General features: G+C 36.1%; 1 protein-coding gene across 5 annotated transcripts in view; it reads right to left on the reverse strand.

The window, feature by feature from the left end:
* Positions 1–14550, reverse strand: part of GSK3B (glycogen synthase kinase 3 beta) — a 279430-nt gene that overhangs the window by 94856 nt on the left and 170024 nt on the right. For all 5 annotated transcript variants that reach the window (XM_043990488.1, XM_043990491.1, XM_043990490.1 and 2 more), the window contains exon 7: positions 1082–1179. In XM_043990488.1, the coding sequence (XP_043846423.1) occupies positions 1082–1179 (98 nt within the window). The remainder of the gene's footprint in view (positions 1–1081; positions 1180–14550) is intronic.

A 14550-nucleotide genomic window follows, 5' to 3' on the forward strand; every position in this document is an offset into this window, starting at 1 on the left:
TATCCATGTGCATATGAGAATATGGATTCTATTTTTAACTGCATGAAATAATTTCCCTAAGGCTTTTGGGTTGGATCAGTTTGATGAAATTAATTATTCTGCATTCTTGAGGATAACATGCCCTTCACAATCTGGCTCTTCCTTACCTCTTCAGGCAGATTTCATATTATTCTCTTTAACATAGTCTATCTCTGCCAAATTTCATTTCCCCAATTTCTTTGCCTTTATATATACTTTCTTCCATCTTTAGACTACATTCCCTTCTTACCTCAACTCAAGTAAACTGTGGCTTTCTTCAAGGCTCAGCTTGGATGCAGTCTGCTCTAAGAGACCCATACGGATTCCCCCAGTCGTTAACACCTTTACTCAGAAATTACATTGCATGAACTTTGTATTTACTTTGCCATGTACATGTCCCCTCACCTCCCCCCATGTAATCTTCTTGAGAGCATGAACTATTTATTTTAATTTTTTTTAATGCCCAGTGCCTACTACAGTGCCTAACATATAGTAGGTGCTCAACAAATGCTTGCTAAATTGCAATGGTATACATCCAGACTTACTAAAAATAAGAGAGGGAGGCAGAAGTAAGTTTTAACTTTAATTCCCTTAAGGATGAAGCTTTCAGAAACTACACACAAAAGGAAACAAGAATTCAAGTTCTGTAATTTGTTAAGAGGTAAAATGAACTGCCATAAAAATACAAAATCATAAACACAGAAGTCTTTACTAAAAGCATTAAGAGGTTAAAAAAAATCCAATAATTCATGTTGAAAAGTTCAAGATCATTTCAATTTAGGATCTTACCTTTAATTATTAAGAAAAGTACAATAAATAATAGTAACAAAATTAAGGTGATGAAATGCCCACTTTCTTGCATTAGACCTCCCAAACAAATTATTTAGCCTCGGTGGAAGTCAGAAGAGCTTGTCTCAGGACTGCCACTTGTTAGCTGTGTAGTTCTGGGCAAATTACTTAACCTGTGTCTGTTTCCTTGTCTGTAAAAAAATGAAGTTAGTTTATACCAATGCTAGAAATTTCTTCCACCTTAAAAATGCTACAATCCTAGTTAAGTGCCAACCTTGATTATTTCCACCAACTGATCCACACCACTGTCCCCTGGAAAGATTGGTTGTCCTAGCAACAGCTCAGCCAATACACATCCTGCAGACCATACATCTATAAAGAAAAAGAAATAAGGGTTCATTATGGTATTACAGTTAAATTGTACTGAAGCACATTTGAGAGATATTTATTATTTCTATTTTTATCACAAATAATTATCAATTAATATTTTAATAGGTTGTGTATTTCATTAGGATAAAAGCCTAACATTCTTCAGATAAATATATTTTGAAATGAAGTATTAAGGTCACTATATAAGAAGCCTAGACAATTAAAAATAATGAAGAAGTCTACAATTGGTCAGTAGGAACATAATGTCAATTCATCATGTTAATGTCTTAGGCTAGTAAGCCAAACAAATATACTAACATAATGCAGGGAATGGTAGCTGCTTATCAATACCAATAATTGGTATTGACTGTTGCAAGGAATAGTGAAACAGTAAATTAGACATTGCCTAAATAGGAGCATGAAGCAAGATCCATAACAGGAAGTATTCAATTGAAAGTATATTTAATCTCAATTTTGAGAAAAGGCCTAACAACTGGTATGTGTTAAGCAACAGTAGAATTTGTAGACACTTAAATGATGGTAAGAGAAATGCCAAATATTAGATAATACAATGATATAAATACATGTCCTTGAAAGAACAAATAACAGAATCTATATTTTAAATAGCAGAGAAGTGACAGGAAAGTACTTGACTGATTAGGGTAAGAGGGGTACTGTTTCTAGATGTGCAGCTTGAAATTCTAGCAATGATATAGGAAGAGGATGAGAGGTCATGACAACAGCAGTAAGACTGAAAGCCTACCATGTAAGTCTTCAATAACTACCAATATTATCCTCATTTACTATTGAGGAACCTGTATCAAAATGATTATAGAGTCTTTTTGTTGTATTTTAAACTCTCTCCAACACTCAAATGGGATCTCAAATCCCATCAATTCAGGAGGTTCCGTACAACAAATATATATCTCAAACCATCCACGCCTACTCACGTCCATGATCTCACAAATGTGTGCTATTGAATGGGAGCGTTCATTGTGTTAGAGGCCTTTCTTCCAACATTGGGAGGGTACCAGTGGAGTATTCTGGCTGCCTGTCATTTCTTGTTCTTGCCATGTGACTAGCACATTTGCTTTTCCTACAATACTATTCCTAGATGATATCTTTCATTCCTTTTCTTCAAAGCTGCTCACTGATTATATGTTGCAGCCTGTCAACACCCACTGTGTATTAAGTGACACTGATCTTAATTTTTTAGAAGTAATGGTGTCCCGTATCTCCAGTAAAATAGTAGTATTTAAAATACGGGTCTTTGCTTTTGTGGGAAGCTTGAGGTCAACAAAAGAATCCAGCAATTTCACGAAAGAAATCCAATCTATTTCTTCCTTCCTGCTCAACCTCAGGCCCAATTTGTTGTCCAATTACGTTGATGTCGACATAAATACTGATAGGCAAACTCTGTAGGGTGTCCATCCAAATGCATTTTGAAATCTAGGCATTTGACACTGTTCATTCACTTTTTCTTTCTGAGATAAACAGTCCGAACTCCCTTGAGTGATCTCTTCCAAGAGATGGTGCAATATCTGGGGTACTGGAAAGAGTGGTGATGCAATTAGCACAAAAACAACTGGAAGATCTGATTATTAACAAGGAAACCTTCCTCAACCTGGACTCTATTGTATCTTCTCCATTACAATGGTATATAGCTTTCACAAACACATATCACTTGGGTTTAAGTCTCATCTGATGTTTATTATCAGAGGGCCCCAGAACAGGGTTATTTCTATTTTTATGTTTTCTAAGGAATAATAAATGATCTTGATGTATGGATGGAAGTCAATTTTTTTCAAGAGCCTGGGGCATAAAATTTTGTTACGCCAAACAAATTAGTTTTCATAATAGGGGGGAAAAAAGCACAAAGGGATCTTATATTCTCCTTAGTTTTGTTAATTTTGAGATAGTAAAGATATGCTGGAGAAGAAATGGCAAACCACTCCAGTATCTTTGCCAAGAAAATCTCATGGACCAAAGTCCATGAAGTCATGTAGAGTCAAACACAACTGAACAATAAAAGTAAAGATGTGGTCTGTTTTTTAATATCACTTGTAAAAATGACTAATGAACTCACTGAGGATGTCCTCAGTTTTGAATATAGATGACTCATAAAGATTTTAGATAGGCTACTAGGCATATAGGTTGATACTTACTGATGTTCTCAGTCCCCTTGATTTTCCCCTCTTGCCTTTGGTTTCTTCCCCTCTCTCAGATATCTTGCATCTCAGTCTCTCAATGCCCTTATAAATGTGTTATTCAGTAGGAATCTCCAAGTAAATATATACTTGGTACAATCTGGCTGCTTTTTCTTATCTTTGTTCTCTTTAGTACCATTTCTACTACATATTTATAAACATCTCAGGGAGTGTGATATTAGGATCCAAGTATTGTAGATATTTTCCGTATCCTTGCTGAAGAAAAGAGTTTGTTGAAATGTTTCCCCTACCTCCCCAAGTTTCCTTCTCCCCCCACCCCCTGTCTGCAGTCTTTCTTCCTTTTTTTATCTTTGAATGCTCTTGGGAAATTTTTGCTAAGTTGGATTTTTTGCCAAACATTCTTTAAACTCATTTTGGTCTCAATGCTTCTTTGGGCTTTATGAGATGATACTGTTCATAATCAGTCCAACATCCTTCTTCATAAGATTTTATGAATAAGAGTTTATAGAGTAAATCTGGTTTTGCCTTTCATAGACAACTCCATCTGGCAAGTAAATCAAATATCTGCTGACTAAGGCACTTTCTGTACTCTTTTGGTCTTTGTTGTGGCAAATAATTTACAATGGTTTAATTTCTGGATAAAATTACTATGGTGGGTGCAAATGTCATTTTTGCTATGCATTTCCCAGTTTCACTATTTTTTTTTTTAAAAGATGTTATAAAAACATTTAAGAAATAACACCATCATTTTACCTGGCTGAAAACAATAATGACTCACTAGAGGCCAATCCAGCAATTTTTATAAATCCATGGTTTCAATCAAGTCAAGTCAACAAGAATTTATTAAGTACCTATAGTGTGCCAAGTACTGTGCTAAGTGCTGAGATATAAAGAAAAGCAACTGCCCTCAAGGAGCATACATTCTACTGGGAGAGAAAACATATAATCAACTGTGTACAAACCAGATTTGTACATAGATGATAACTATGTACAAGATAAAATGGACAGAAGTACTAGCATGTAGACCCTTTTAAAAAATAGATACAAACATTAGAAAAATGTTGAATGGAGGATGGAATGGAATGGGAAGAATCTTGAGGAAGGTAGCCCAGTTAGGTGGCTGTTGTTATTGTTTGTCCTTTGTTCTTGAAGAGGACCGTGACATCAGGGTGATGCCATGACTTGCACTGAATTGGATTCAAGTGAGGGAGGGTTATGCAAGGGCACCAACCTCATTCTCTCCTCCAAAGCCCTCTGGGTCCAGTGGCAAGATATACATCAGGATGACTGGATATGGCCCTGGATATTTAAGGCAATTTGGGTTAAGTGACATGCCCAGGATCACATAGTTAGTAACTGCGGTGAGATTTGAACTCATGTCCTCCCAACTCCAGGGCAAGTGCTCCATCCACTGTACCACCTAGCACAGCCCTCCCTCACTTAAATCCAATTCACTGAAAGTCATGACATCACCCTGATGTCATGATCCTCTTCAAGAATGAAGGACAAACAGCAATAATTACCCTAGATAAGGAAACTGGGTGTTTGAGAAGGGAAGGGACTTGCTGAGTCATAGAAATCAATAAAAAAGGTAGCTATTGTAACACTAATAGATGAGGGCACTTCCACACCTTCTCCCTAGAGGGCCAGGTTTAATTTGTAAATGACAAATAAAAGCATACAGAACAGAAGTGATTGTAATTCTGGGGCTAAAATACACTTCTGGTATTCACAATTTATGGTAATTGAAGTCCACACCACATTCTGATTATGATGTAGGATAAAGCAATAATAAAAAATTCCCTTTATCAAATGCTGAAGTAGTTTTATTTAATATCTTCATCTTTAACTATAATTATGACTAAAATGTACTAAATTTAATTTTAAAAATTTCCTATTTACTCTCTGGTATAAAAAAAAATCATTGGTACTTTATAAACTATATGAGATCTTAAAATAATTAAGAAGTAGTTACATATGGTGAGGTGAGGAAAAGTTTACAATCAATAAAGTAGAGGTGATGTTTAAAAGATGTATGTAATTCCTTCACAAACTGTAGATTCCCAGAAAATGCACGCAGACTCCTTTCATGTTCCTTTGGGACCTGTGTGATGGTTGTAAAGCAACTAACTCCCTCCCATTCATGACCTAGAAAGTGAATATATTATTTTATAATTCTACCAAGTTGGTCAACAAATCCTGTATTTTTAAATGAAAATAAACCAGTTTGGGAAAAAAATGTGGATTTTTGTACTGAAGAGTTCTAACAAGGAAGACAAAATATATTTTTATTTAGTTAGATAAGTGAATGCAGCAGTACATTCATCAGAAGCTAGATGACCATTTATTTGTAAGGTACATTAGTGAGTCCTTTCAGAATTGGGTTGGAAGTACCTTCCAATTCTAGCATGCTTAACCAAGTTGAAAGAATGCTTGACTTGAAATTGGGAGAGATGAGTTGCAAAAAGTGATTCAGATACTTACTAGCTATGTGACCCTAGGCAAGTCACTTAACTCCTCTATATCTCAGATTCCTTATTTTAAAATGGTTATAATACCTATACTATTACTTTGCAAGGTGGTTGTGATGAAAATGTTACCTAAAACTTAAAGTACTACATAACTGTGAGTTGCTAAAAAGCTCAAGTTACTCCAACCAAATATTTCTCATTTGATATGGTTCTGAGACCTGTTGAACTTTGTATCAGGGATTCTCATCTCCCTCATTCTGGACCTTAAGCTTCAATTGAAGTGGCTTCAGATAACAACCTTCCTGATAACAATTTTATACATTTTACCCATATTAAGCTTGTAGCCACTAGAAAATTCCAAGTCTTTCTTCACATGAACAATTGTCTAGCTACTCTTGTCTAGCCTTTCCTTGTATACATGACCAAACAAACCAAAGAACCCACATGAAAACAAAAGCCCAAAGTCTAAGCAAAGGATCTTATATTTCCTCTTATTAAATCCTACATTATTTATTGGCTTTGACCCTTTGTCCCAACAAGATCCATTTGGAGCTAATTCCTCTAACCAACTGACTCAGAAAGGCAGCAGGCTATAATGAACAGCAGGCCAGGCCTGTAGTTAGCCAAGGCCCCAAGTCCAATGCTTGCCTTGGCTACTTACTTCCTGTATAACTAAAGCCAGGACAAGTCACCAAATCACCATTTTGTAGTGGTTACTAGCTTACAAAATGAAACATTTGGACTCAATGACCTCTAAGGTCTCTTACAATTTAAATCTATGATCCTATGACTATCTTCTGGCTTTGTGTCATCCACTGATTTGTTAAGTTTATCTTCAATGTCTTCATTTAAACTTGTTGAATAAATAGCAATTTTGAATAGAAGAAAACTTTTGGAATCCACTGGAACTAAACTTATGGGTTGATATTGATTCATTAATCAAAATTTTCCCAGTACCATCATTCAGTCAGTTCTAAATAATAACATCTAGCTCACATGTCTTTATTTTGCTTTTCTGAAATACATATACTCTCAATATAATTCTGCTGCTCTGCCAGGTCTAATGATAGTATCATAAAAGGAAATAAGGTTAGTGTAGCATGACTTTTAGTAGCCTTCAGAAATTTATACAGTTTGTAATTTAAAGATGAAGAAACTAAGGTTTAGACAATACCTGGCTTAGAATCACAGATATTAAGTAGCAAATCTAGAATCTAAATCTGGGTCTTATGTCTACAAAACCAATGTTCTTTCCACTAAAGTAGAACTGCTTTTAATGAGAATCTGGACTGACTCCTTATGCTAGACCTGAAGTCAGAAAGACCTGAATTCAAATATCACCTCAGACCTTACTAGCTAGCTGTGTGACCATGTCAAGTCACTTAAACTTTTAAAAAATTGTGTGTGTGTGTGTGTCACTTAAACTTTTTGCCTAAGTTTCCTCAGCAAAACAGGGATGATACTAACAGCATCTACCTTGCAGAGATGTTGAGGATCAAATAAGATATTTATAAAGAGATTTGCACAATTTTTGACACATAGTATGCACTTTATAAATATCTATTCTATTTTCCTAGATAATCTATTGAGCAAATTTTGCTTGGTGTAAGGATGAAATTCACTAAATCTACAGTTTGTGGGATCTACCTTCTTGCCCATTTTGAAAATTAGAAGACATGCTTATCTTCAATGCTCTGATACTTCTCTTCGTTCCTTAAAAACTACTGACAACAATTCAGTGGTCAAATTTGTGAGTTTTTTTAGTACCCTGGGATAAAATGCAGGCAGGTCAAAACCTTAAAATCTCCATGTGCTATTCTTCACCCATCTTTGGCTCCAAATCCTACTTAGCCCTGATTGTTTTTCACATTTTCAAATTTGAAGAGTCATCTTTGATTTATATATATATATATATTTTGTTTTTTGGGTTTTTTTTGTGTGTGGGGCAATGGGGGTTAAGTGACTTGCCCAGGGTCACACAGCTAGTTAAGTGTCAAGTGTCTGAAGCCGGATTTGAACTCAGGTACTCCTGAATCCAGGGCCGGTGCTTTATCCACTGTGCCACCTAGCCGCCCCATATATATATATTTTTAAAGAAGTATGTGTACCAGAAAAAATACTTAGAAAATTGAGTCTATTATACCCCAAAGAGCAAAGCTGTATCCTTTTTTAAAAGCTGTTTCCTGCTCAACCAATTTTGCAAGATACATATCACTATTTTTTAGCTTTCATGGCATTTTTTTTTTTACATATCCAGCCACCCTTTCCTATTCTTCCTTTGTTCCACAGCATTGCTTTCTTTACTTGTCTGTCTTTCTTTCTCTCCTTTCTTTCTTTTTTTCTTTCAAAAGGCAACATGTTGAACAAGAAAAAAGTACTGGACTTGGTAATCAGAAGACCTGAATTCAAGACCTTTTTCTAATCCTTAATAGTTATTCAGTGGGTAATATATAACAAGTTAATATGTCACATATTATAAAGTTATTTATTTAACCTCTCTACGTCTCCATTTCTTTGGAAATTCTTCAGTTCACTGATACACTTGAAGGTGCTGAATGATGACTATTAGAGCTACATAAACCAAACCTATGCTTTCCAAAGCAGATAAGTGTTTTATCTCATAGATACAGATAACCTCTGATCTTAATGCAAAGGTTTTTTTTAAAAAAAGCCTTTATTAATCTGAATATTTTAATCTAGGCTTTAAAAACCCTTTTACATAGTAATCAAAATGAAAGACAAGGGTTACTAATTAAATACAAACCCATTTACTCCCAAAAGATAAGGTTATAAATGCAGAAGAACAAGTAAGGCTTTCATGCAGAACTTCAGGAAATCAGTTCTCAGACAACATTCAGCTGCAGTTAGAAAAATGAAAGAAGACCTCCAAGAGGCAGTGTTGTCTAGTAGATAAAGTATAGGACAAGAAATCAAGAGACTCAGAAATTTAATTCTCTTAGCTGCCAGTTCATGGGAACTAAGGCAAACTGCCAAAACCAAGGCCTCTATCATTTTGTGGTTAAGGTACACCAAACCACGATCTTTGAAAGAATAGAATGATAATGCCAGAGCACAGTAAAAGCCCAATTAACTAGAATGATTAGTGCGTGAGCTATTCTCCACCAGGTGTCAACTCACAGCTGCAAAAGCTCCTAATGCAGTGGGAACCGGATTAAAATATAACTGGAGGATGTTAAACAAAATCAATAAAAAATAGAATACAACACTGATAATGCTAACTTGTAATTTTCTAAATCAATATGTGGAGCAGGAATCAGTTTCTATTTAAGTCTGACACCACTGTTTTTAGATCATTGAATTTTCTGACTTTAAGGATCACAAATTCAGACCTAATAGAGAGCTTTAAGATCATCCATCATTTCACACTGAGGAAACTGAGATCCAGACATGTTAAGAGATTTGCCCAAAGTAAAAAACAAACAAACAAAACAAACATTAAGTAGCAAAGTCAAGATTCAAACCCAGATCATCAGACTCAAAAACCAGGGCCCTTTCCACTATAATAAGGTTAAGTTTAAAACGATTTTTCTGATTTCATAATCAGGAAAGGGACTCTAGAGCTTATCTAGTCCAACATCTTCATTTTACATATGAGGAGCCACTTTATAAACTTTAAAGTGCTATGTAAATGTTAGCTATTATTATTTTTGTTATTGAATAACACTCAGACACAGTTAATGGCAGAATTGGAAAAAGAATTCAGGTCTCTTGAATCCTAGTTCAGTGCTGTTTTCAGTGCCTCTTCCTTTAAGGCTTTAATCCACCAAAGCAGCTCCTTCACATATATGTTCATGACATTAGTGCCCCACTCCTTATTCTGTTGCTACCCAGTAAGACTTAAAGAATTCCTTGCTACCTTTTCTGTCTCCTGATATCCCTCAATATGGGCCTCCAACTCCAACCAATATAGTACACATATTCTTTTTATGTTGATCCTTATTGTAATAAAAAACTTTTAAAAATACAGCTACAGGGGCAGCTAGGTAGCACTGTGGATAAAGCATCGGCCCTGGATTGAGGAGGACCTGAGTTCAAATCCGGCCTCAGACCCTTGACATTTACTAGCTGTGTGACCCTGGGCAAGTCACTTAACCCGCATTGCCCCACAAAAAAAAAAATAAAAAAATTTTTAAAATACAGCTACACTTTTCAGTTGTAGCATGAAGAAATATTTTTTGTTGATTTAGGATTGTTGTATTTCAATTCTCATTGTATAATGTTAGTGACATAAAAAAATATAGAGTGGTCTTAATTAAGCTAAGTGAAATTTCTGGTTATCTGAACTCAGCTTTATTGAGATTTTAGTGTACTCTTAGGTTTATCAGGGAGTATGGTAGGCACTTGGAAGATGAAAATAAAGCAAGTTCCTGTCTTTACGGAGCTGTATATTCTTTTGGGGAAACAGAATGCACACACAGTAAATACAAAATATATTCAGAGTAATTACAAGGTAATCTGGGGGGAGGAAGGTCAGGACAAATTATATTTTAATAAATAAGATTTAGATCTATTTCTCTTGTGTTTTATTTATATGATATGAGTTTTCAATGATTTAAATCACTTTACAATCAGTAATTTATTCCTTTTTAAAGATCATTTGAAATATATCACTAAGTTTATACAGTGAAATAAATGGAAAGAATAACCAGCTAGGTTGGAGGAAATTGCTTTAGAAATAAGGTTAACAGGGGGTAACTAGGTGGCACAGTGGATAAAGCACCGGCCCTGGATTCAGGAGTTCCTGAGTTCAAATTTGACCTCAGACATTTGACACTAGCTGTGTGACCCTGGGCAAGTCACTTAACCCCAACTGCCTCACCTCCCCACCCCCCCAAAAAAAGGAAAAAAAAGAAATAAGGGCAACAAAATGAAAATAAATATACCAAATAACCATCTCCAAATGGGTCTATTTAAATCATAAATGAAAATAGTGCCAAAGAGCTTATAGAAGATCTGAAAATGGATGAGCTCACTGTCAATTTGACCAGACTGTGGAGACAGGCAACAACTTTTAATTCAAATTTTCCACAATAATAGCCACTACTATTTCCAGCCCAGGGAAACTCTTAGAAATGTATTTGTCAACCCTACCCAAAGAAGTCTTCCAAACCCATGAGGAATGAGAAGAAAGAGGGAACCTACTAATTGTTATGCCTGGCCAGAGCATAACAATGCTGGCAATGCTGGCATTGGTGCCAGCATCTTTAATTCGCCTTTATTTTTTTCTTTTGTGGGGAGGAGGGGAACGGGGAGAAGTCGGGCATTAGAAGCATACGCTGTCCTAATGAAGAGACAGACAACATCTTGCCTCCGGGAATGGTCCTCTCAGTACTGCTAACAGCCTTTTATAGAAGACAGCCACTCAGAACATCCTTGAAGCATGAATGGTCCCTGATATCTAAGGAACTAAAATTTGTTTTTGTAGAGAAGTGCTGTAAAATTTTGCAATTAACGTCATTCAGATAAACGAATCAATCAAATTAAAAAGATGAGGGAGTTATTTGAACAATGGAACATATTAATATTCAGTAGCAGCAGTTTATGAGCCCATACCTAGTCAAGATAATCTCAATACTATCTAGAGTTTGAAACTCTCGGATATACTCATGGCTACACTACTACTGGCCAGACTTCAAAAGGTACCCGATGAATTCCCTTTCCTTATACACAATAGCCCAGTGCTACCATAGTCTGCATCTGTTGTGCTGCAGATTATTCCCTCCATGAGTAAACTAACCTGAGTGTTTAGCCACCTCCTGCCCCTACAATTCTCAAAACAAGCAAAAAACTCCCAGGCAAGTTAGTTTCCTGTCATGAAAGAAGGATCTGTGTAGCATAGGATAGATTGCACTAGCATTTAAGATCTGAAGTAACTGGCATCTTGAAAGGTGGAATTTTCAATCAGCAAGGTTTTGCTCCTGTCACAAGCACACTGAGCTAGAGCTCTGCTAGTTCCCATGAAATTTTGGACAAATCACAATTTCTCTCACTACTCATCTCTTGCCAAACCTCATTCCTGGATTACTCCCACCATCTGCCTCTTCCACTGCTACTAATGAGCTGCTAACTGCAGCTGGAGGAAGTCTTACAACCATACTGACTGGGTATTTAACAAATTAATTGCCAAATCGGATGATCTTTTCTTAGTCCTCATCTCTCTGGAACCCTGCTAAATACCCTCACACTGCTGGCCACCCTCTTCTAGATGTGTTTTCCTCTCTGGATTTTCCCGAAGCTGCTTTGTTTGTCCTCTTGTTTCTTCTCAGTCTCTTGTTCCTTTCATTGTCAAGCTTATTTAAAGCATAACCTACTCTCATTCCTTTACTTCTTCACCACCCACTCCCTTCCCTTCTCAACACCTTTCAGTCTGGTTTGTCCACATTCTACAGAGGGAACAACAACTTCCTCCATTTTGACTTCTTAAGCATTATATGCCATCAGTATAAAACTTTCCTGATATACCAGCTCCCATTCTCTTTTTTAACAGAGAAAAAAGTTTTTTAAAAATGTCTTACTCTTGGGGGCGGCTAGGTGGCGCAGTGGATAAAGCACCGGCCCTGGATTCAGGAGTTCCTGAGTTCAAATCCGACCTCAGACACTTGACACTTACTAGCTGTGTGACCTTGGGCAAGTCACTTAACCCCCACTGCCCCGCAAAAAAAAAACCCCCAAAAAACCACACACACACAAAAAAATGTCTTACTCTTTCCAGATACTAATGCCTTCCCAACTGAGATTACCTTTTATCTGGCTACTCTACATCTTGTATGTACTTATTTAAATAGTTTTCCCCACATAGGGGTAGTTAGGTGGATCAATGGATGGAGCACTAGGTCTGCAATCAGGAAAGCATGAGATCAAACAGACACTAGTTATGTGACCCTGGGCAAGTCACTTAACCTCCATCTTCCTCAAATTCCTCAACTGTAAAATGGGGATAATAATAGCACCTACCTCCCAGGTTTGTTGTGAGGATCAAATGAGATAATATTTGTAAAGCGCTTAGCACAGTGCCTGGCACATATTAGGCGCTTAATAAATGCTTGTTTCCTTCCTTCCTTCCTTATTAGAATGTGAGCTCCTTGAGGGCAGGGGCTGTTTTTGCCTTTGTTTTCTTCATCTGTCCTGTGGAGCTAAGATTGGTCATGGCATTTAATCTCAGTTCAGATGCCTTTTTGTTGTTTTCATTTACATTACTTTCAACATCCTCATCATACACTGTACTCTCCTGATTGTGCTTTTTTTTCTTTGCTCAAATTCCTAGAAGTCCTACTATGTTTTTTCTGAACCACATTTATCTACCTTTATGATGAAGTAATATTCAATTTACACTTATGGAACATGTTTTTGTTTGGCCATTCCTCAACTGATGGGAAGATAGTTTTCAGATTTTTGCTACTGTTAAAAAAACTCACTATTTTTTATCATATTTTGCTACACATGGAGTCTTTGTGTCACTGCTCTCCTTTGTATGAGGGCTGAGCCCAGCAGAGGATTGCTAGGTCAAATGCTTTAGTAGCTTTTCTCATATAATTCCAAAATTCCAGAGTTACTGAAACAATTGAGTACTAATGGCACATGTATTAGTGAGTCTAACTTCCTATTGCCTCTCCAACAATGACTAGCCTAGTTTGTATCATCTTTGGTTTATGACATAAATCCCAAAGTTGTTTTGTATTCTTTAATGATTAGTGATTTGGGGGCATATTTATCATATGGTTCTTGATAGTATACATTTCTTCCTCTGAAAATTGTTTGTTCTTGTCCTCTGACTGCTTATTAATTGTCCTCTTTTGGGCTTCTACTGCACTCTGGTCTCCTAGCCTTCTACTTCTTGACTGAATATTGCTTTCTTAATGAAACGGTACAATAAAGGTCTGCACTGAAGGGCACAGGGTTAGTGTTGGGGAGAAACAGGAATAATTCTGCCTCCAAGATAAAAAGGAAAAAAAAAAAAGATGAGTAAAGATACAAGAATTTTTGAGGTGTGGAGAAAAGAATTAGAGCTGAAGTTTGTGTGGTATGTTCTCCATCTTCTCAGTACTGTAGGAAGTTACAGAAAATGTTTAATGGTTTCCTATTCCTGGTTTTAAGGACAGGGATGAGTAACTTCTGACATTTCACTTGGATGTGGCACACTTAATTTTATTTATGTTACTGTATCTCCATTTGACCATAACACAGAAGTAAAGCATATTTAATATGTCATATTTACTGAATATAATTTTACATCTTCTGTTCTTGATTTAAAAAGAATACACAAATACACACACACACACACACATTAAATTGCACTGTATTTTTGTGGCCCTTAGTTATTTTTCTCTCTGGAGACCAGTGAAATATGATAGAAACAAGGTTCACAATCATTACCTATTCAGTTTTTCAGCCTAGCATTCAGGGGCCCCCAAAATATAATCTATCCATTCCTATTTTCTATACCCCTTGAAAATAAACTAAAAAACAAACTCTCTTCATGGAATTCTCCCTGTGATACCTTCTCCACCTAACTAAATTTATAGTCTAGCATAAATCTTAGCTCCATGAAGGAACTATTCCAAGCCCACTGTACACTATAGATGGTAGGTATTTGATAAATTTCTTATTGATGATGAGTCAGTTTTTATATTAAGTCATTGTCTGTTTTTTGTAATTGGAGTCCTAACAAATTAATTGTCTTGTGTTACAACATGTTTCATTTGTTTCTTCAACAA

This window comes from Dromiciops gliroides, chromosome 3 (genome assembly GCF_019393635.1).
Source record: "Dromiciops gliroides isolate mDroGli1 chromosome 3, mDroGli1.pri, whole genome shotgun sequence".
NCBI classification, from domain to species: domain Eukaryota; kingdom Metazoa; phylum Chordata; class Mammalia; order Microbiotheria; family Microbiotheriidae; genus Dromiciops; species Dromiciops gliroides.